The sequence below is a fragment of the Monopterus albus genome, unplaced genomic scaffold, assembly GCF_001952655.1.
Source record: "Monopterus albus unplaced genomic scaffold, M_albus_1.0 scaffold45.1, whole genome shotgun sequence".
Classification (NCBI taxonomy): Eukaryota; Metazoa; Chordata; class Actinopteri; order Synbranchiformes; family Synbranchidae; genus Monopterus; species Monopterus albus.
This window is the reverse complement of record NW_018127925.1, coordinates 1,109,084-1,130,692: the sequence shown is the minus strand read 5'-3', so window position 1 is coordinate 1,130,692 and position 21,609 is coordinate 1,109,084. Positions and strand designations below refer to the sequence as shown.

Below are 21,609 nucleotides of genomic sequence, written 5' to 3'. Positions count from 1 at the left end.
TACTTAAGTAGTCTTAATTATAATATAACCACGACAACACTGACTATGAATACTTCTGTAAATCATGATGTTATTTACAAATTGTCCTTAACTACATCAGTACAGGTACATTAAGGTTAGCTCATAAATTAACTACCCTCTACTGATAAGACAGACTCTCCAAATCACAGGACAAAGGTGTGTCATGGAGAAACTACCTATAGGATTGTTGAAACTTAAAACATCCAGACTCAGGATGGAGATTGCATTGCAATAAAAGAGGAAAAAACTACTCAGTTTTCTTCTCTAGAACGTCAGAAATTACAGGCTTGTATAAAAAGCCAAAAGACAAAGATACCTCCTGTTGGCTAACAAATGCCATAATGTATCAATATTAATGAATATTAGACTTCCGAAGGAGAAAAGCAGAACACATTTCTGAAGGAAAAGCAATCTTTCTCACTCCCTGTAAGCCGATAACCCCTGTAAAGGGCCTCAGTTGTGCTTGTTACAGTGAGACAAAAATAAAAAACATGAATGAGACTAAAAATGAGCAAGTATAAATGAATACATACTCATCAGCCATAACATTATGATCACTGACAAGTAAACAATAACAGAGATTATAACCTCAACTGGGACAGTAGAACAGCCTATTAACAGCAACACTGAGGGAAGTGGAAATGGTAGTTAAGCAAGCAAGAGCAGGATCAGCTGATGGCATGCCCTATAAGCTGTATAAATAGGCTCCAGTGTGGAGGCTTGTCAGAGTAGCATGGAAGAAGCAGCTCATTCCCAAGTCATGGAGAAGAGCAGCAGGGATTTTTATTCCCAAGGTGAAAGATTCAGTTGATGTAGGGCAGTTTAGGCTTATTTGCCTTCTGAATGTAGAAGGCAAGATTTTCTTCACCGAAGTGGCCTAAAGGTTATTGAGCTACCTAGAAAGGATTAAGCTCATTGACACCTCCCTGCAGAAAGCTGGAATAGCAGGTTTGTCTGGATATTTGGAGCACACGAGCACACATGATCTGGCATCAAATTCAGTCAGCAAAGAGGGGAAAAAGAGATATGCATGTTCTTAGATCTAGCTAATGCCTTTGGTTCTGTACTACATAGCCTACTGTGGGAAGCACTAGCTTAACATAAAGTCCCAGACTTAGTTAAAGTCTAGTGAGAGAATATTTTCACAACAGCAGAGTATGCTACAGCTTGGCAGCAACTGGAGATAGGCATCATGGCAGGATGCAAAGTCTCACCACTAGTGTTCACCAAGGCAATGGGGGTTATTATTAGAGCATCTAGATGGGTTGCAGGGGGAGCCAGGCTTCCCTCAAGGCAACAGTTACCACCCATGAGAGCGTACATGGATGACTTGACGACTATCACCACCACAGCACCATGTACCAAAAGTCTATTGGACAAGATGAATGCTAACTTAAAGTGGGCTAGAATGAAGGTGAAGTCAGAGAAATCCCTGTACGGAAAAAGGATTTTGGAGTTCCCTATAACCAGTTTAACAGGAGTTTAAATGTGCTAAAGCTAGACTGGAGATAACGCTGTGAGAATCCAATGATGTAGCGGTGCAGAGTGCAGCACCAGCTATCTCAGCATGGAGGAAGTGGAACCTGAAGGAGGCAGCTCTTAAATACAGGCATATTGTAGGGCAGGTACAGCATGTAGGTAGTGGTTTTGGTTTAAGCACATCAAAACCTTCTTGGAGCAAAGCAGCAGGAGCTGACAAAAGGAAGATGGTTATTTAGGAGATTAGGAGGGAGGTGGATGTGCAAAGTCAGTCTCCCAGGCCAGAGACAGTGGATGAGATGGGAAGATATAGAAATGAAGAAACTTAGTTGGAGGGAAATGTGAGACACGGAGGCAAGAAGAATTAGATTCATTCTATGTGCAACTTATGATCTGTTTCCATCTCCCCACAATCTGCATAGATGGATAGGTGAGGACCTGACATGTCCCTTGTGTTAAGGTGTAGCATCACTTTGGCACATCCTCTCAGGTTGTAAAACAAGCCTGGCTCAAGGACAATACAGCTTGAAACATTATCCATCCATCCATTATCTATAACACTTATTCCGGAACAGGGTTGCGGGGGGCTGGAGCCAGTCCCAACTGATACTGTGTGAGAGGCAGGGTCCACCCTGGACAGGTTGCCAGTCTATCACAGGGCTGAGATGTAGACAAACAACCACACACACTCACACTCACTCCTTGTAGGCCTACACTTGAAATATATTTATGTTGTGTTTCTTTAAGTGCTTAAAATATACTTACTGCTATTAGCATACACTTCAAGCATATTAAAGTAGGCCTATAGCCTACAAATTTTTCACTAGAATACCTATCAGTTCTGTGCGCTGCTGCCATGAGGTGGCTCATGTTAGGGTGTGGAAATACTATGATCCACTTTATGGGTGCGTGATATTAGATGCTTCTTCAGTTCATGAATGTTGCCTTTGTTCAAAGTACACTGTTCAAAGTAAAAAAGACCAGTTGCAGACTTTCTTTGAGAACTGCATGATACTTCATGGACATTGTACTGTGCAGGTGAACCTTAAAACTGTGACTCCTGCACCCTGTAGAAGAAGTAAGGGACATTAAAAAAAATGATTTTGGAGGGGATGTCATACTTTTATTGTCTTTAGTTTTGAATTTGTATGTAGTTTGTTTTAGGATTAGAGATGATATAACTAAACTGAATTTGATTATTGATTATTTGGGATCACCCAAACTTGGATTTTTGTAGCTTCTGGGGAGCTCAGGTCTTTTTGATGGAGTAATCCGCTCTGGTGGAAAGCTCCTAAGCTATCCATCTGTACTACAGTTTCATGTCATCGCCCTCTGCTGCTCTCTTCAGCTGTCCAGGCAAGACACAGTGCGAATTGTGCTACCTTAGTAGCAGGAGTGATTTATTCACTAACCCCACCCCCATCCCTAATACCTAATCACTTTGGGAGTTCTAGGTAGCACATCTCAATAAATAGCATAACTAGACGGAACACCAGCAACTTGTGAGAATTGCCGGTACACAAGAATCTGAATCAGAATCAGCTTTATTGACCAGGTGTGTTGGACCTGGGGAATTTGACGCTGATACAGTGATTCTCAATGTGCATGTACATATCCTCATGCAGGCAGCACCAAGGGGCAAGTGAAAAATATACCAACATAAGGCTGTGTAGTATAACAAAATAAACAGTATAAACAAGCAATAAACAATACAAACAATGCAAAATATACAGTATTAACAGGCAGTAAACAATGCAGACAGACAAAGGAATGTTCATTAGGAAACGAGATAAAAAAGAAAAAGAAAAAGAAAAAGGCCCTGTACCCCAAAAAGTAAAATGTAGAAGTGCCGGTAGCCTACCAGTGCGAACCGGCCCACCTCGAGCATGGTTATAATATGTCAAAGGCCGAAATTCGTCACCACCGTCAATTTAAAAAAGAAGGACTGCAGAGGGCACTACTGTTTGCTAGTGTACCGGAAATGGCTCTTCTTTTTCTTGGCTCATCCGGGTATTTGCTAAATTGCGCTTGTTCTACGTTTGCGTATTTTTCAACGTAGAGCCCTATCTGTTTAGTGTTATGAAACACTGATTTCCGGCGTAGCTGTTGTCTGTGATTTCCGCTGAACTGCGTTCATCGTGTGGTCGCCGTGTGTGATGCGTTTTTATGAAGACAAATCAATAGAAGAGTGATTTAGAAACAAGACAATACATTCCTGAAAGGGAAATGTTGTAGTAATTGCCTCTTTCTGAAACGAGGACATCTTCAACGTTAAGAAATTACCCTGGAAGTGAAGGTAGCGAGGCGTGTGGTGTTGCAGGTATTTTTGTTTCGTTAGCAGTAATGCTAATCTTAGCAATTGGTTAGCTTACCGCGTCAATCACGCTTGGCCTGACCAGTAATTAGAGTACCACAACGTTAACTAATGTTGTGCAAACTTGTTGAGCAACCCATGGCAAAGACCCCATGATTTGTGATTTAATACTGTAATGTAAAACTCACCAAACGAGTTAAGTGTTTAGAGTTTGTTGAACTTTACAGTTGGAGCCGTTCAGGAAGCCATGTTGTAAAGCTAACAGTTAGCAAATAGCAAGATAACTATGGCTATGGTAACTGCAAAAGTTACAGATTCCTCTGGCTATAATAATACGCTATAATGATTTTATGCTGACAGAAGAAGAGTGTCTGTTCTAGAGCGATTCTTAAACTTGGTTTAGTTTGTAGAATAGCATTATATGTATAACGCAGTATTGGCGAATAACTTAAGTCACGACTTATTAGAGAGAGCCAGGGAACTCGATGTGTTAATGTAATCATGTAAGTGTGATTTTTAGATTTAAAAATGCAACTGTTATTCTTCTGTTTTGATTTGCAATACCACTTTTGGGGTGGTGGTGGGGCGTTATTACATACGGATCCTGAAAAAATAGAAAACTCATGTAGGGTCTGTGTTTATTATAATTCTTAGATTGGTGTCTTTGTTTTCAGTGGTGAGGCAACATGGCAGCTACCTTCCCCTACAGGGGGGTCCCTGCAGCCATGCCACCTGGTGTACCCCCTCCTGCACCAGTCCCGGACTTCATGTCGGAGGAGAAGCTGCAAGAGAAAGGTATGTTGGCTTTCACTCAATGCAGCACATTTGTTTTGTAAATTATCAATGGATGTGATTCATTTTGTTATAATATGTTAAATGTCCCCCACATCTGCAGCAAGAAAATGGCAGCAGTTGCAGGCAAAGCGCTACTCAGAAAAGCGAAAGTTTGGCTTTGTGGATGCTCAGAAGGAAGACATGCCCCCTGAACATGTTCGCAAGATCATTAGGGACCATGGAGACATGACCAATAGAAAGTTTCGCCATGACAAGAGGGTCTACCTTGGGTAAAAATTAATCATACAAGTACTAAGTTTGTTGATTTCAAAAGACTAAGTAAACAACATCATTATTATATTGTCTTAGCTGAGTAACCTATTCAAATGTACTCTAGGTAAACTTTTAAAGTACATGTGAACTTGACACTAATTGTCTTCATGCCCAATTTCTTGGTTATAAAAAAACATTTGCCTTGTGCCTTGGATGAGAGGTGAAACGTCTTTGACCTAGAAATCTAGTCCAGTTGATTTTTTTCTAAGTTTTTTCAGTTTGCCTTGTTTGGTAAATGATTAAGATCATTCCTATACTGCTATAACTCATTCTGTAACTTTCTTTTTGTTGAGCAGTGCCCTCAAATACATGCCACATGCAGTGCTGAAGCTGCTGGAGAACATGCCTATGCCTTGGGAACAGATTCGAGATGTACCTGTCCTCTACCACATCACTGGAGCTATTTCTTTTGTGAATGAAATCCCTTGGGTAATAGAACCAGTCTACATTGCGCAGTGGGGGTAAGAGAACGTGCTGTACTATTATGCTTGTAGTATATTACCCTTGCACATTTGAGTAGTAACACCAAGTATATACTGCTCATTTATATTTTTTGGTAACCCTTATCTTCCAGCACCATGTGGATCATGATGCGTCGTGAGAAGCGTGACCGTCGTCACTTCAAGCGTATGCGCTTTCCACCATTTGATGATGAGGAGCCGCCACTAGACTACGCTGACAACATCCTTGATGTGGAACCACTAGAGGCCATTCAGATGGAGCTGGACCCTGAGGAGGACTCTTCTGTTGTGGAGTGGTTCTATGAGCACCAGCCCCTCAAAGATAATGCCAAGTATGTAGTCACATCACTCTTTAAAGACAAGCATATTCAGCTAATGTGTAGATGGCAAAATTAGACTAATTCATTTGTGCTCTCTTCAGGTTTGTGAATGGCACCACCTACCGTCGCTGGCAGTTCACGCTGCCCATGATGTCCACACTGTACCGTCTGGCCAATCAACTTCTGACAGACCTGGTGGATTTCAATTACTTTTATCTGTTTGACCTCAAGGCTTTCTTTACCTCCAAAGCTTTAAATATGGCCATCCCTGGGGGGCCGAAGTTTGAGCCACTGGTCAGGGACATCAACCTTCAGTAAGGACTGCTTTCCTTTAATAACTTAACACTCTTGTATTTGTATTGTATTAGATTATGAATGCCACTTTGCATGAACAACATCTGCATCCTCATAAATATGTATACATTTGTTAGGCTTTTTTTTTCATTTTGCTTGTTTCTGGGTAAGGGTATTCCTGTTTTCCCCCAAACATAAAATAAGAATAGATGCTGGAGGATTTGTGCCTTGGATGATCCTTGTTGTTTCTCCTGCAGAGATGAAGACTGGAATGAGTTCAATGACATCAACAAAATCATCATTCGACAACCCATCAGAACAGAGTACAAAATTGCCTTCCCCTACCTGTACAACAACTTGCCACACCATGTCCACCTCACCTGGTAAGAAGTATATGAGTGAATTATTTCTTAAAGTGGCAGTAGAGATAAAGATATAGTGCAGGTTTAACTTGTGTGACATGCCCTTGAACATTTGAACTTTACTGAATTATTAGGTTTGCTATAATAACTCTAATATTGGCTTTAAGAAATGAGTCAACACTCATGACTTTACCTCTGCAGGTACCACACACCCAACGTTGTGTTTATCAAGACAGAGGATCCAGATCTTCCAGCATTCTACTTTGACCCACTGATCAACCCCATCTCACACAGACATTCTGTCAAGGTAAAAGGCTCATCCACCTTCAGCAGATGAGAAAGGATAAATATAATCACCTCACAGAAAATTTCCAAACACAGCTTTGAATGAGGTGCTTTTACAAAGGCTCACTTGCATTGGTCTGCTTGTCTGTGTGTAAGAACTGGAGGAATATAAAAGTGAACGGTGGCTCATTTATCACTTGCTGCAGATGCCATTGTCCCTTCACCATTCAGATATTGCATGTGATAATTTATACTAAGTAGGTTTCAAGGTGATTTGCAGTAAAACACTGGCAAAATCATAGATTCCATAGATGATGATGTTGTAACCACAAAATAAACCTTTTTTTCTATTCTTATTGTTACCTGCTCAGAGCCAGGAGCCTCTGCCTGATGACGATGAGGAGTTTGAGCTTCCTGAGTTTGTGGAGCCCTTTCTCAAAGAGACCCCACTCTACACAGACAACACAGCTAATGGTATTGCTCTGCTGTGGGCACCAAGACCCTTCAACCTACGATCTGGCCGCACAAGGCGTGCCATTGATATCCCCCTGATCAAAAACTGGTGAGCAAACTATCAACATGTTAGAACAAGAACAAATGGGTCATAATTTACAGATTAAAAAGATGAACCAGCTTTATTGAAGTTTTCTTTTTTTTCTCATTCTCATGTAAAATTATGGTGTGGGGGTATTTCTTGATTCTACAGGTATCGAGAGCACTGCCCTGCAGGACAGCCAGTGAAAGTGCGTGTGTCATACCAGAAACTGTTGAAGTACTATGTCCTCAATGCTCTCAAACACAGACCACCCAAGGCACAGAAGAAGAGGTGAGAATTGTTAGATGCCAACTTTAGATGTCCTATTAAGCCGAAGTGTTTTTTTTTTTTTTTTCATCATCTAGTTGTTTTTTTTTTAAGGATTTTTTGTTGTCTTTCAGGTATCTGTTCCGTTCCTTCAAGGCCACAAAGTTCTTTCAGTCCACCAAGCTGGACTGGGTGGAGGTGGGCTTGCAGGTGTGCAGACAGGGCTACAACATGCTCAACCTGCTCATTCACCGTAAGAACCTCAACTACCTGCATCTTGACTACAACTTCAACCTGAAGCCTGTCAAGACACTGACCACAAAGGTATATGCTCCAGAGCAGATCATCTATAACTCCTAGTGTGAAGTGATCTAATGTGAATCTTAGGAATTTGTCTTTCTCCGAATCTATGATTATTCCCTTTAGTGGTGGTTTCTTCACATCTCTGCAGAGCTAAAAATGTTACACTGTTTTCTGAAGTAACATAACCACTGTTAACTATGTTGTTGTTTCTGTCCCACAGGAGCGAAAGAAGTCCCGATTCGGCAATGCCTTCCATCTGTGTAGAGAGGTGCTGCGTCTCAGTAAGCTGGTGGTTGACAGCCATGTGCAGTACAGACTGGGAAATGTCGATGCCTTCCAGGTTAGTTCTGCAGCATACTCGACACAGAACATTTTGTCTGTAACCCAGTGACATTTACTCAGTTAATTCATTTTCCATTTGAAAGTGAAATTTCATCAACTTTAATGCCTGCACAAATAGAGCCACTGAGAACATCTGAGTGCCAACATCTTAAGAAAGTGTGATCATTTTTTATATCAGTTTCAGGGGTGGTGTTGTTTTAATTAACAATAATCACATATGGCTGTTGCGGTATTTTATAGTACTTTAACATTTTACTAATCTCTGAACTTTGACTTTGTATTGTAGCTGTCCGACGGGCTGCAGTACATTTTTGCTCATGTGGGTCAGCTGACAGGCATGTACCGCTACAAGTATAAGTTGATGAGGCAAATCCGAATGTGCAAAGACCTGAAGCATCTGATCTACTACCGGTTCAACACTGTAAGTAAATCCTGATATATTTAATCTGACAGTGGTTTGTTTGATGCTGTTTAGTTCAGAAAGCATGTGTAATTTTCACAAGCTACAGAGCAGCTGTAGCATGAGGCACACTACTTTTTAATCTAAAGTTGGTCTTTATATTTGTCTTTTTCTATGTGTTTGTTTGATTAGGGTCCTGTGGGCAAAGGTCCAGGTTGTGGCTTCTGGGCCCCTGGCTGGAGAGTGTGGCTGTTCTTCATGAGGGGCATTACTCCGCTGTTGGAGAGGTGGCTGGGGAATCTGCTGGCCAGGCAGTTTGAAGGTATGTGCTATATATGCGCCATATGAATTATTTGGGCAACAGGTTGCATGATGCACACGTTCAGAGGATTTTGTTGACAGGAACTATGGAAGTTTAAGCAACAGTTTATTTATTTTATTTTGATTGGTTCAACAGGACGTCACTCCAAGGGCGTAGCCAAGACCGTGACCAAACAGCGCGTGGAGTCGCACTTTGACCTGGAGCTGCGTGCTGCGGTGATGCATGACATTTTGGACATGATGCCTGAGGGTATCAAACAAAACAAGGCCAGGACCATCCTACAGCACCTCAGTGAGTCCTGGAGGTGCTGGAAGGCCAACATCCCCTGGAAGGTCAGTTCCACACAGTGATCATATCACTGGGACATAGAACTATATGGGAGAGAGGCTGGCTGAGATGTAGAACGTGTTTTAAAACAGTTTTATTAATACTAGCTTTTTTTAGAACAACATGTCATTGTAATGAAAAGATGACATTCTGATGATGGTCTCAGATTTATTTACCTTTTTTAACCTGAAAATGTCACCATATTTGATGTCATATTTTTCAAAAAAGAGTGAAATCACTCATTTTTTGTCACTACTTCATCTGTGAAGTCTTTACATATGCATTAGTTGTGGTTAGAGGTCTTAATTTAAAATATTTCCTCAATGACCCAGTGTAAAATTTTATAATAAAGCAAGTTCACAATGAGTAGATAAAAAAGAAAAAAGAAGAGTAGTTGCAACAATGATTCAAATCATTTGTCACTTTTAGTTGTTTAGAATCAAAGTACAGATTTTTTTAAATTTTTTTTTGTTCCTATCATTTCAGGTGCCAGGCCTGCCCACTCCCATTGAGAACATGATCCTGCGTTATGTGAAGGCCAAGGCTGACTGGTGGACCAACACAGCCCACTACAATCGTGAGAGAATCCGTCGTGGAGCCACTGTGGATAAGACTGTGTGCAAGAAGAACCTGGGCAGACTGACCCGTTTGTACCTGAAAGCTGAGCAGGAGAGACAGCACAACTACCTGAAGGTAACGCTCACAGGAGAAACCTCAAAAAGAAAATAAAAGCTCTATGTGAAGTTTTGAATGAGGTCCTCTTACAAAGGCGCACTTGCATTGGTCTGCTTGCCTGTGCGTAAGAACTGGAGGAATATTAAAATGAATGATGACTCTTCTTCATCACTGGCTGCTGATGCAGTTTGGGCCTTCACCATTCAGATACTGCTTCATCATTTGTTCAGCGATTTACATCAAAGCTACTAAAGCCTGGGTTCTTCACATGTTGCCGATTTTAATCTAAGTGTACATGTTCTGCCTACAGGACGGCCCCTACATCACAGCTGAAGAGGCAGTAGCCATTTACACCACCACCGTGCACTGGCTGGAGAGTCGGCGGTTCTCGCCCATTCCCTTCCCTCCACTGTCATACAAACATGACACCAAGCTGCTGATCCTGGCTTTGGAGAGGCTCAAAGAGGCTTACAGGTAAACATACTCAGATCACAACCAACTGTATGAGCAACTGTTTATGCAAAATGTTTTTCTGCATTATTCAGTTTGTCTCTCTGTCTGCTAGTGTCAAGTCACGTCTGAACCAGAGTCAGAGGGAGGAGCTGGGACTGATAGAGCAGGCTTATGACAATCCTCACGAGGCCCTTTCCAGGATCAAACGTCACCTGCTCACCCAGAGAGCCTTCAAAGAGGTTAGGACCAACATATGTGCAGATATGTTTTTAATTTTCAACAGATAAAACCCAACTTTTGGGTTCCATCATTATGTGGAATTTGAAGTGCAAAGCATTGGTTTGAAATGCATCAAATTTATTTTCAATATTTCTCAGGTCACTTTATAAATGATACAAATTTGAACATGAGTTATAGGGAAAGCGATGTTACACACGGTTTCTTGTTCATGAATTGCTTATTTTTGCCTAAAGGAACTTATCAGCGGATTGTTGGCAGCTGTGGCTCAGTAGGTAGAGCTATTGTCCCCTAACTGGAAGGTCAGCGGTTTGATTCCTGTTCTCCCCAGTCAACATGTCGAAGTGTACTTGGGCAAGACGCTGAACCCCAAGTTGCTTCTGATGGCCAGGGCATTGCCTTGCAGGGACAGTGCTACCATGTTTGTGTGTGAATTGGCACTGCAGATGGCTGCCTCAGTTTTGTACTGGAGGCAAATTCCTTGTGTGTGTGTGTAAAACATACTTGGCAAATAAAAATGATTATCATAATTTGTGTAAACCAGTGCAGGGTATGTTTTCTCTAGTCTGCCTCTTATAACCTCTAATTTTGTTAGTATTGTTCTTTCTTTCCTATAATACTCAATTGATTGGTCATTCTCAGAAAATCTGCTTCTTTTGCAGGTGGGTATTGAGTTCATGGACTTGTATAGCCACTTGGTGCCTGTGTATGACGTGGAGCCCCTGGAGAAGATCACTGATGCCTATCTGGACCAATACCTATGGTACGAGGCAGACAAGAGACGCCTGTTCCCACCCTGGATTAAACCTGCTGACACTGAACCACCACCACTGCTGGTCTACAAGTGGTGCCAAGGTCAGGCTCCGCTCAGCGTTGTTATGCTAGAGATGAGGCAGTGAAATACCTCAATATGTGTTTAAGTGGAATTTTGTCAATAGAATGAATCCTGTCTGAAAGCTCCATCTTGCCAGGACCCAGAGTCAAACTAAAATTTAAAAACTTTAATTCTCCTCAGGCATCAACAATTTGCAGGACGTGTGGGAGACTGCAGAGGGCGAGTGCAATGTGATGCTGGAATCCCGCTATGAGAAGATGTATGAGAAGATTGATCTGACATTGCTCAACAGGCTGCTGCGTCTCATTGTCGACCACAACATTGCTGATTACATGACAGCCAAGAACAATGTGGTCATCAACTACAAAGTAAACGTTCATTTATTTCAGATCTGATTTAGTCCTATTCTTATCTTTGACAATTCCTTAGAAATCTAATGAGATTTCTAGCTCAGGGTATAGACAATGAATTTATCATTGAGTGACAGTTTAAGATTTTTACATTCTGTTTTCCCATGTAGTTTGTACTAGTGTTTGATGCAAGCTTTTTTTCCTTCCAAGGACATGAACCACACCAACTCCTATGGCATCATCAGGGGGCTCCAGTTTGCCTCATTCATTGTACAGTACTATGGCCTGGTGATGGACCTGCTGGTGCTTGGCTTACATCGTGCCAGTGAGATGGCTGGCCCGCCTCAGATGCCAAACGACTTCCTCAGTTTCCAAGACACAGCCACGGAGAGTGCCCATCCGATCCGGCTGTACTGCCGCTATATCGACCGTATCCACATCTTCTTCAGGTGGGATTGAATTACAAAAATGATACGATTAACCCTTTCAGACTTTTCACATTTTGTCTGCCAGAATAGGGTGAAGTGTGGCAATAAGTAATAACAGCATTTTCCTGGGTCCTGCAGGTTCTCTGCTGATGAGGCCAGGGACCTGATTCAGAGGTATCTCACGGAGCACCCAGACCCCAACAATGAGAACATTGTGGGTTACAACAATAAGAAGTGCTGGCCTCGTGATGCCCGCATGAGGCTGATGAAGCACGATGTCAACCTGTGAGTTCTTCAGTTAGGAGTCTATTGTAAAATTAAATCTTGCTCTTTGTTGAACATTATAGTCATAATATATTATAGTCATTATAGTCAAACTGGATTTGGAGACTAACAATAACTCTTATTCTTTGCAGTGGACGTGCTGTGTTCTGGGACATCAAGAACCGCCTCCCCAGGTCAGTGACCACGGTCCAGTGGGAGAACAGCTTTGTGTCAGTCTACAGCAAAGACAACCCTAACCTGCTCTTCAACATGTGTGGCTTCGAGTGCCGCATCCTTCCCAAGTGCCGTACCAGCTATGAGGAGTTTACTCACAAGGATGGTGTGTGGAACCTACAGAACGAGGTGAGAAACTAATGCCCAAGACAATACGTTGCTGACTTTGACAGTTTCAGGCAGCAGTACTGTTCAGACAACTGGTGTTGGATAAATATATTAGTACAGTACTGATACTTGCATCTGATTAAAGCATTACTACTTGTTTTTCTTCTTTTGGTTTTGATCACGTTCCTGTTATCATGTTCTCGCACTGTATTTGCATGTGCAGGTAACAAAGGAGAGGACAGCACAATGTTTCCTACGTGTGGATGATGAATCGATGCAGCGCTTCCACAACAGAGTGCGTCAGATCCTGATGGCCTCTGGATCTACCACATTCACAAAGGTCAGCAGATGGGTTTATCCCAAACAAACTAGAATGCATAACAACTAAAAGTAGAGGTGGGGGTAATTACCTTGTCCAAATATCTCAGTAGGTTCTTTCTTTACCTCCAGATTGTGAACAAATGGAACACTGCTCTAATTGGCTTGATGACGTACTTCCGTGAAGCAGTGGTCAATACCCAGGAGCTCCTGGACCTGCTGGTGAAGTGTGAGAACAAGATCCAGACACGTATCAAGATCGGCCTTAACTCCAAAATGCCTAGCCGCTTCCCCCCAGTGGTCTTCTACACTCCCAAAGAGTTGGGCGGGCTTGGTATGTTGTCAATGGGCCACGTACTAATCCCACAGTCAGACCTGCGGTAAGTCAACCTGCCAGGCTGTGTTAATTTGATCTCTTGGTAGTAAATTGTCTTAAATTAATTTAGTTGTGGTACCACATCATGTTGGATGTTCATTTTTCTTTCTCTGTTGACAGGTGGTCCAAGCAGACAGATGTGGGCATCACCCATTTCAGATCTGGAATGAGTCATGAGGAGGACCAGCTGATTCCTAACCTGTATCGTTACATTCAGCCATGGGAGAGTGAGTTCATTGACTCCCAGAGGGTTTGGGCTGAGTACGCTCTCAAGAGACAAGAAGCCATCGCTCAGAACAGGTAAGGCCTTTAACAGATCAGCTTGCTATTGCTAACATATGTTGGTGACCTGTGCAAAGGCCTAGGATTCATTGAATCTGCTGCTCTACAATTATCTAATAAGTATTTCTATTACTATATAAGAGCTGAAGCTGGTTGAGGCTAATAATGGTGTGGTTTTTGTGTTTTTAGGCGTCTCACCCTGGAGGATTTGGAGGACTCGTGGGACAGAGGAATCCCCCGTATCAACACACTTTTCCAGAAGGACAGACACACACTGGCTTATGACAAAGGCTGGCGAGTCAGGACAGACTTCAAGCAGTACCAGGTATGTTGGAGATGCTCCTGATGTGTTGATGTGCATGCATTTCAATATATACACTTCAGTGTAACTCAAGAAAATTAAAAGTTTAAAACCTTGATGAGAGGCCCTACAGGGTAAAATTTTGGAATGTTTGGCCTGAGTCTGGAGCCAAAGGAAAAAGCATGACACCAGCAAAATAGAAGTAACTATACCAGATGTATGAGATTAGTTATTTTGGCATTAATACTAACATTGGCCTTTCAAAATGCTTACAGTTTGGATATTAGTACACTTAACTATCAAGCTCAATTTCCCAGTGTTAATAGCTCATATTTACCAGTTAGCAATAAACACCAAGATATAGTACAACCATGCATGGATGTCGCTTTTCTTGGCTGAGTGCAGGTGCTGAAGCAGAACCCGTTCTGGTGGACCCACCAGAGACACGATGGCAAATTGTGGAACCTGAACAACTACCGCACAGACATGATCCAGGCCCTGGGTGGTGTGGAGGGAATCCTGGAGCACACACTCTTCAAAGGAACCTACTTTCCCACCTGGGAGGGTCTCTTCTGGTAAGAGCACTTTATCACACCAGTGCATTTTGGGAAATAAGGAAAGTTGGCCTGTTAAGGCTTAACAGTCAGGGGAAATACTTCATATATTTTGCACACTGGTGTGTGTTCTTAACGGCTGACCAGAAAATTCAGAGCATGCCCAAAATGCTTTCACACCTACTTTGTGTACTGGTCTCTGTTGTCTTTGCTGAATGTATACTTTGCAACAAACTGATTTGTTCTACATGTAATTAATTGCATTAAAAGAAGCATTTATTGTCTTTCTGGGCTTTAGGGAGAAGGCCAGCGGCTTTGAGGAGTCCATGAAGTGGAAGAAGCTGACAAATGCCCAGAGGTCTGGTCTGAACCAAATCCCCAATCGTCGCTTCACACTTTGGTGGTCACCCACCATCAACAGAGCCAATGTTAGTACAACCAGCAATCATGAAAATATCTCAGTTGTTTAAATTTTCTGCTGTGGTGAGAAATGTAAAGCTTGTCTTTAGGGTTTAAATCCTCTTTTTGTTTCTAGGTGTACGTGGGTTTCCAAGTGCAACTTGACTTGACTGGAATCTTTATGCACGGCAAGATCCCCACGCTGAAGATCTCTCTCATTCAGATCTTCAGGGCTCACTTGTGGCAGAAGATTCATGAGAGCATTGTCATGGATCTTTGTCAGGTAAATTTTCGGGTTTTATCCAGCTATGAATTTGCTTTTCACTCACAATTATGGTGGAAAAATAGCAAGCTGAAGGTTTGTTTTTGAAGTGTTTCTTTTAAATCTGCTGTATTACTGGCTAGGTTACAGTGTATAAAAAGTTTCTGCTTTTGTTCTCAGGTGTTTGATCAGGAGCTAGATGCTCTGGAGATTGAGACAGTGCAGAAAGAGACCATCCACCCCAGGAAGTCGTACAAGATGAACTCGTCCTGTGCAGACATTCTCCTGTTTGCATCCTACAAGTGGAACGTTTCTCGTCCGTCGCTGCTTGCCGACTCAAAGTATGACTTCTAGAGCAATATTTCTCAGAACATTATTACTTACAAAAGGTTATCTTCAAGTCTGACAACGATGTATATTTAAGAAAACCTTACACGAACCATCCATAATTTACGTATTGTAATGGCCTTATGTCTAGTCTTGTACTAATTGCAAGTCCACCTTGTTCTACAGGGACGTGATGGACAGCACCACCACACAAAAGTACTGGATTGACATTCAGCTCCGCTGGGGTGACTACGATTCACATGACATTGAGCGCTACGCCAGGGCCAAGTTCCTGGACTACACCACAGACAACATGAGTATCTACCCCTCCCCCACCGGGGTGCTCATTGCTATTGACCTGGCTTACAACCTTCACAGGTTAGGACAAGCGTCGGTACATGGGTTATGATGGCAAATAGTAGCTGTTTGACCTAAAATAAAATAAATATTTTTGCTAAATTAAGTGGTCTAATGGTTTTACCCAGTTGTCTTGGTTACAGGTGACAGGTTTATTTCAGCTTGTCTTCAGTTAAGTTATTCATTCACTGTTTGGTGTCTAAAGGAGACACACCAGTGTTTTTCCTTTATGATTTAAGATGAACTCAGTGCATTACAGATGAACGATATCTAGAAAATTATTAGACAAATACTGACAGTACTACCTATATTTTGACATCCACTTGTTTATGTAGACAAGGATGTTTTCCAACAGCATTTCAACAGTTCATTGTTGTCATAAGTTCTTGGACATGAACACAATTATCTGCCACACTAAAGTAAGGGTAGATACACTGGTACACTGACCTGTCACCCTGTCAGGAGTTTTTCTTTGAGTATGATCAGAGGAAACAATCTGTAACAAAACAGTATTGGTGTATTTCTGAGCACTGTGCTTTATTTGTCCATCCTGTGTAGTGCCTATGGTAACTGGTTCCCTGGGAGCAAGCCTCTGATCCAGCAGGCCATGGCCAAGATCATGAAGGCCAACCCTGCCCTGTATGTGCTCAGGGAGCGCATCCGCAAAGGTCTGCAGCTGTACTCTTCAGAGCCCACAGAGCCCTACCTGTCCTCACAGAACTATGGTGAACTCTTCTCCAACCAGATCATCTGGTTTGTGGATGACACCAATGTCTACAGAGTCACCATCCACAAGGTGAGGGGTGACCCCTCAGTTATTTACTGAAGAATTGTCTGTGTGTGTCTTCATGCTCTAATTAGTCTCTGAATATATTGTCTTGGCTCAGGAAAAATGTCCTTTGACCCTAGTAGTCTCTGTCTGTCCCAACAGACCTTTGAGGGTAACTTGACCACAAAGCCCATCAACGGAGCTATTTTCATCTTCAACCCCAGGACTGGTCAGCTCTTCCTCAAGATCATTCACACATCTGTGTGGGCTGGACAGAAACGTCTGGGACAGGTACAGCGGCGCTCTGCTCACCAGCTCTGCTTTTTGTTATTGCTTTGTTCCTGTTGTGTTTAGATTTGACTGCTCAATTTTGTACTACAAACTCCTACTGTGGTTATTTTGGAATCATGTATTTAGGAAATAGTCCTCTTACTGCATTTTATAGTTGGTTTGTGTTTTGTTCCACATTTGTTTTTGCTCTTTTCTATTGTGTGAAGTTGAAAATATTGTAGCTAGAAGTGTTCATATAAAGCCTTACCAGTGCTACAGTCACCTAGCACTGGTAAGGTAATTTTATGATGTTTAATTAGTCTTGAATATGTCTTAATTATCATCATTGGTTGATGTTAAGATACTGATGTTAATGATAAAGTGACAATATCGGATAATGCCTAATTGAACACCCTTTTTTAAAAGCAGCTCCTAACTCCAGTCCTCAAGTAAATAACACTGGCACGGAAATGCCTCTCATCCCTTTGGCATTGCTACATAGATATTTGGTATAAAGGGTGTTACTTTTTTCTGTGTCCAGCTTCATCCAAATTTTTTTTTTTCCTTTGTCTCTGTAGCTGGCCAAATGGAAGACAGCTGAAGAAGTGGCTGCCCTGATTCGCTCCCTCCCTGTGGAAGAGCAGCCAAAACAGATTATTGTAACAAGGAAAGGCATGCTGGACCCTCTGGAGGTGAGACTGTCATATTAATAACTACTACAGTAATTAGAATCCTTGGACAAATTATCAATTTTCTCAGTTCTCATCTCTATGTGTAAATTCAGAAAGTTAGATACATACTCCCAACACTTTGCAGTTGTGATACCGTTGTTTTCTCCTCACAGGTCCACTTGCTCGACTTCCCCAACATTGTGATTAAGGGCTCTGAGTTGCAGCTGCCCTTCCAGGCCTGTCTGAAGGTGGAGAAGTTTGGAGACCTGATTCTGAAGGCTACAGAGCCTCAGATGGTGCTGTTCAACCTCTACGATGACTGGCTCAAGACCATCTCATCTTACACAGTGAGCAAGAGCCTCAGACAGGATTAAAATGAGTTGTTTAAATCTGTACCACTATGTTATGTCTCTGTTCAGCTGTATGCTTAATTCCATTGGAAAATTATAACATACCAAGCTGTTGGAATGTGTTTACCTGCACAAATAATACTTACAAATCCTAAGGTTGTCAAGTATACTTGAGCTGGTTCAAGCAGACTTCCAAAAAAACCCTTCAGGGTGGATTGATTTTTGGTAAGATCACCTTCTTCCCCTGTGTCAATATTTTGTGTTTGGTACTCTGCTGCATTTCTAGGCCTTCTCCCGGCTCATCCTCATCCTCAGAGCGCTCCACGTCAACAATGACAGAGCCAAGGTGATCCTGAAACCTGACAAGACAACTATCACTGAGCCCCATCACATCTGGCCCACCCTCACAGACGAGGAGTGGATCAAAGTGGAAGTGCAACTCAAGGATCTCATTCTGGCAGATTATGGCAAAAAGAACAAGTAAGTATTGTGTTTAAGTTTATTTTTTTGAGCTGAAACAGAGACGGTATATAGCTCAAATAGTTGTCAGTATGTTGGGACTGCAGTTTTTAAGATGACAGATTTGCATTTTGTAACTGGGTAGAGCTGAATAAATCCAGACTTGTTTAGTTTTCAGTGCTCTCCCTCTCTCCCTACAGTGTGAACGTAGCCTCACTGACCCAGTCCGAGATCCGTGACATCATCCTGGGTATGGAGATCTCAGCTCCATCACAACAGCGGCAGCAAATCGCTGAGATTGAGAAGCAGACCAAAGAACAGTCACAGCTCACCGCCACGCAGACCCGCACTGTCAATAAGCATGGTGACGAGATTATCACCTCAACGACCTCCAACTATGAGACCCAGACCTTCTCCTCCAAGACTGAGTGGAGAGTCAGGTATGTGGGCATTTAGTTTAAGTTTCAGACTTTGTTTACTCCGTAGTGAGTTAAATATTGATCTTATAGTCCATAATGAAAAATAGCCATTACAGCTTATTGCAGTAAATGGTAAACTAGATGGCCATAATGTTTGATTTTCATGTTTGTTGTTTCATGTTGGTTGGCTTTAATGTCCCTTGTCCTTGTTCTGTCAGGGCCATATCTGCCGCCAACCTCCATCTCCGAACCAACCACATCTATGTGTCATCTGATGACATCAAAGAGACGGGCTACACCTACATCCTGCCCAAGAACGTCCTCAAGAAATTCATCTGCATCTCAGATCTACGAGCACAGGTATACAGGGATTCATTGTCCTGCAGTTTGTACATGGTTTCCTTTTGATATGTAAAGCAAAACTATTTTATTGATACATAACTTTGTATTTCTGCTTTGGGGTACCTCATTACTTAAAATACTTAATATGCACTGTGTTGTTCCAGATTGCCGGCTACCTGTATGGCACTAGCCCACCTGACAACCCGCAGGTGAAGGAGATCCGTTGTATTGCCATGGTGCCTCAGTGGGGAACCCACCAGACTGTTCACCTGCCCAACCAGCTGCCTGGTCATGAATACCTCAAGGTAAGACCCATGTAGTTTGAGAGAAAGCTCAGTCTGAGTATTTTATAATGGCTGTTTTAAAGTCTGCTTTTTCTTGTCCCAGAAGTTGGTAACATTTTTCTATTCTTTAAACAGGAAATGGAGCCCCTGGGCTGGATCCACACCCAGCCTAACGAGTCACCTCAGCTGTCCCCACAGGATGTCACTACCCATGCCAAGATCATGGCTGACAACCCTTCATGGGATGGAGAAAAGACCATCATCATCACCTGCAGGTTGGTTTCATTACAAAATCTGAAACAACTTGCAGCGTTTTTCAGATGGGCATCCTCTTCCTATATCATTTTATTCTTCTGTAATTTCCTAGTCATTTTCCACATGTTGCTTAGAAATAGATGAGTGCCATGTAGCTGTAAGGAGTTGACATCTGTAGACCAAATATTTAGTATACCTGTTTTGTCCTGATGCTAAAATGTTGACTCTGTTACAGTGTAAACTGATAGGTCTATTCCAAAAATGGACAAAGAGGGTAGAGTGTGAATGGAGCTCTCTAGACATCTAGTGGCCAGCCCCCTGTGCAGGACCCTCCCCTCTCACCTGTCACTCAGAGTTGCTATGCCCTTAATTAATGCATAACTTTTAGTCTTAATATACAGTGCTAAACTGTTATCACAGAGTGATACAAATCTGAAAATATTTGAACATACAATAAGTAGATGATGCTTTGGGTTTGTAAATTACATTGCAAAGTCACTGATATTTGATTATACATCTTTTAGTGGTTATTCTATAACAGTAATATATTTCCATTTTGAATTAAGCAGCTTGTTAGGGACTTGATGCTAACTTATTATGATTTTTAAAAAGTCTGTCCTTTGACTGAAAGGCTTTTACAGTGGTTGTCTTGCTTCTTTCATATAGATGACATATAGATGGAAATTCACTTGCACATTAGATGATAGGTGGATGGTACTTTAATGCATTTTACCTGTGGTTTTCAGCTTCACTCCAGGCTCATGCACGCTCACAGCCTACAAGCTGACACCCAGTGGCTATGAGTGGGGTCGCCAGAACACAGATAAGGGCAACAACCCTAAAGGCTACCTGCCATCCCACTATGAGAGAGTGCAGATGCTGCTCTCTGATCGCTTCCTTGGCTTCTTCATGGTGCCAGGACAAGTCTCCTGGAACTACAACTTCATGGGTCAGTAGCCATTTTGTTGCTGTTCTTATTTTAGAGTTGCCTTTGTTTTATTCTTTCGTTTCTTGTCTTAAATTATTCTGCTTTAAAACAGAATTGTCTGTCATATCCTTCATACTACTGTTTGTGTTCATATTTAGCACGATCAGGTGGAAATACAAATGTCTTTCTTCTTATGCATATTAATACACAGCATCTTGTTAATTAAATGTTATAAACAATTTATTATTTGAGCAATGCATGCCATAGTGCTCAAACCAATGACACCAAGTTGTAGAGTACGAACAGGGTTGCCAGAATAGTTGAGTTCATATAACCATTTTGTTAACTTGTCTTTCTGCAGGTGTGCGCCACGATCCCAACATGAAGTACGACTTGCAGCTGGCCAACCCCAAAGAGTTCTACCATGAAGTCCACCGGCCTTCGCACTTCCTAAACTTCGCCTCATTGCAGGAGGGTGAGATCTACAACGCTGACCGCGAAGACATGTTTTCTTAAGAGTTTGTTCTGCAAATAGGTTCTGTAGATGCTCTACCAGAATCATGTGGAGCCAGTCCAGAACAGCTCTTGTAATATTCCTATTGAACATTGTGATGTTTGGAATTTTTATGTAAAGGCTTAAGGACCTTTTACGAATCTGTTAAGTTTTGCTATTATGTTCCCCCTCTCTTTCCTCCCTTCTGAGTAAAGTGGCTTCTGCTATCTCTACGCCTATCTGTATTTGTTTGTAGTTTTCAGTACACAGTTCTTAAGTGTAATATTTCACCATTGACATTGTGTTTTAACGGTAAAGACTTACTTCCCCTTAGCCCTCAGAAATGAAAGTTGTATTTTCATGCCCTGATACTATGTTGTAGTGCATGTCCTGTGACATTGTAGCTTGGGTATAAATAAAAATCACAGTCTTTGTAAACAGTCATGTGATGATGTAATCTTTTGTCATCC

General features: G+C 42.0%; 1 protein-coding gene across 3 annotated transcripts; it reads left to right on the top strand.

Moving 5' to 3' along the window:
* The first annotated feature begins 3,583 nt into the window (after window positions 1-3,583).
* Window positions 3,584-21,583, top strand: prpf8 (pre-mRNA processing factor 8). 3 transcript variants are annotated; one of them, XM_020600145.1, is made up of 43 exons: window positions 3,584-3,796; window positions 4,489-4,609; window positions 4,710-4,878; window positions 5,218-5,382; window positions 5,496-5,714; window positions 5,804-6,016; window positions 6,254-6,379; window positions 6,560-6,665; window positions 7,015-7,205; window positions 7,350-7,469; window positions 7,580-7,769; window positions 7,969-8,088; window positions 8,377-8,511; window positions 8,683-8,812; window positions 8,948-9,144; window positions 9,626-9,832; window positions 10,125-10,288; window positions 10,380-10,506; window positions 11,167-11,359; window positions 11,520-11,707; window positions 11,900-12,138; window positions 12,256-12,402; window positions 12,534-12,744; window positions 12,947-13,063; window positions 13,174-13,421; window positions 13,538-13,717; window positions 13,889-14,024; window positions 14,406-14,575; window positions 14,853-14,982; window positions 15,090-15,236; window positions 15,396-15,556; window positions 15,729-15,920; window positions 16,458-16,695; window positions 16,831-16,959; window positions 17,517-17,630; window positions 17,783-17,956; window positions 18,246-18,439; window positions 18,619-18,858; window positions 19,056-19,197; window positions 19,344-19,484; window positions 19,599-19,738; window positions 20,465-20,667; window positions 21,008-21,583. In XM_020600145.1, the coding sequence occupies exons 2-43, from the start codon at window positions 4,501-4,503 to the stop codon at window positions 21,160-21,162; spliced, it is 7,017 nt and encodes a 2,338-aa protein (XP_020455801.1). In that variant the 5' UTR covers window positions 3,584-3,796; window positions 4,489-4,500; the 3' UTR covers window positions 21,163-21,583. The 3 variants fall into 3 exon arrangements, with proteins under 3 accessions (XP_020455801.1, XP_020455800.1, XP_020455802.1); XM_020600144.1 differs by having other exon boundaries at window positions 3,584-3,820; XM_020600146.1 differs by lacking the exon at window positions 3,584-3,796 and adding an exon at window positions 4,295-4,317.
* The last annotated feature ends 26 nt before the right edge of the window (window positions 21,584-21,609 follow it).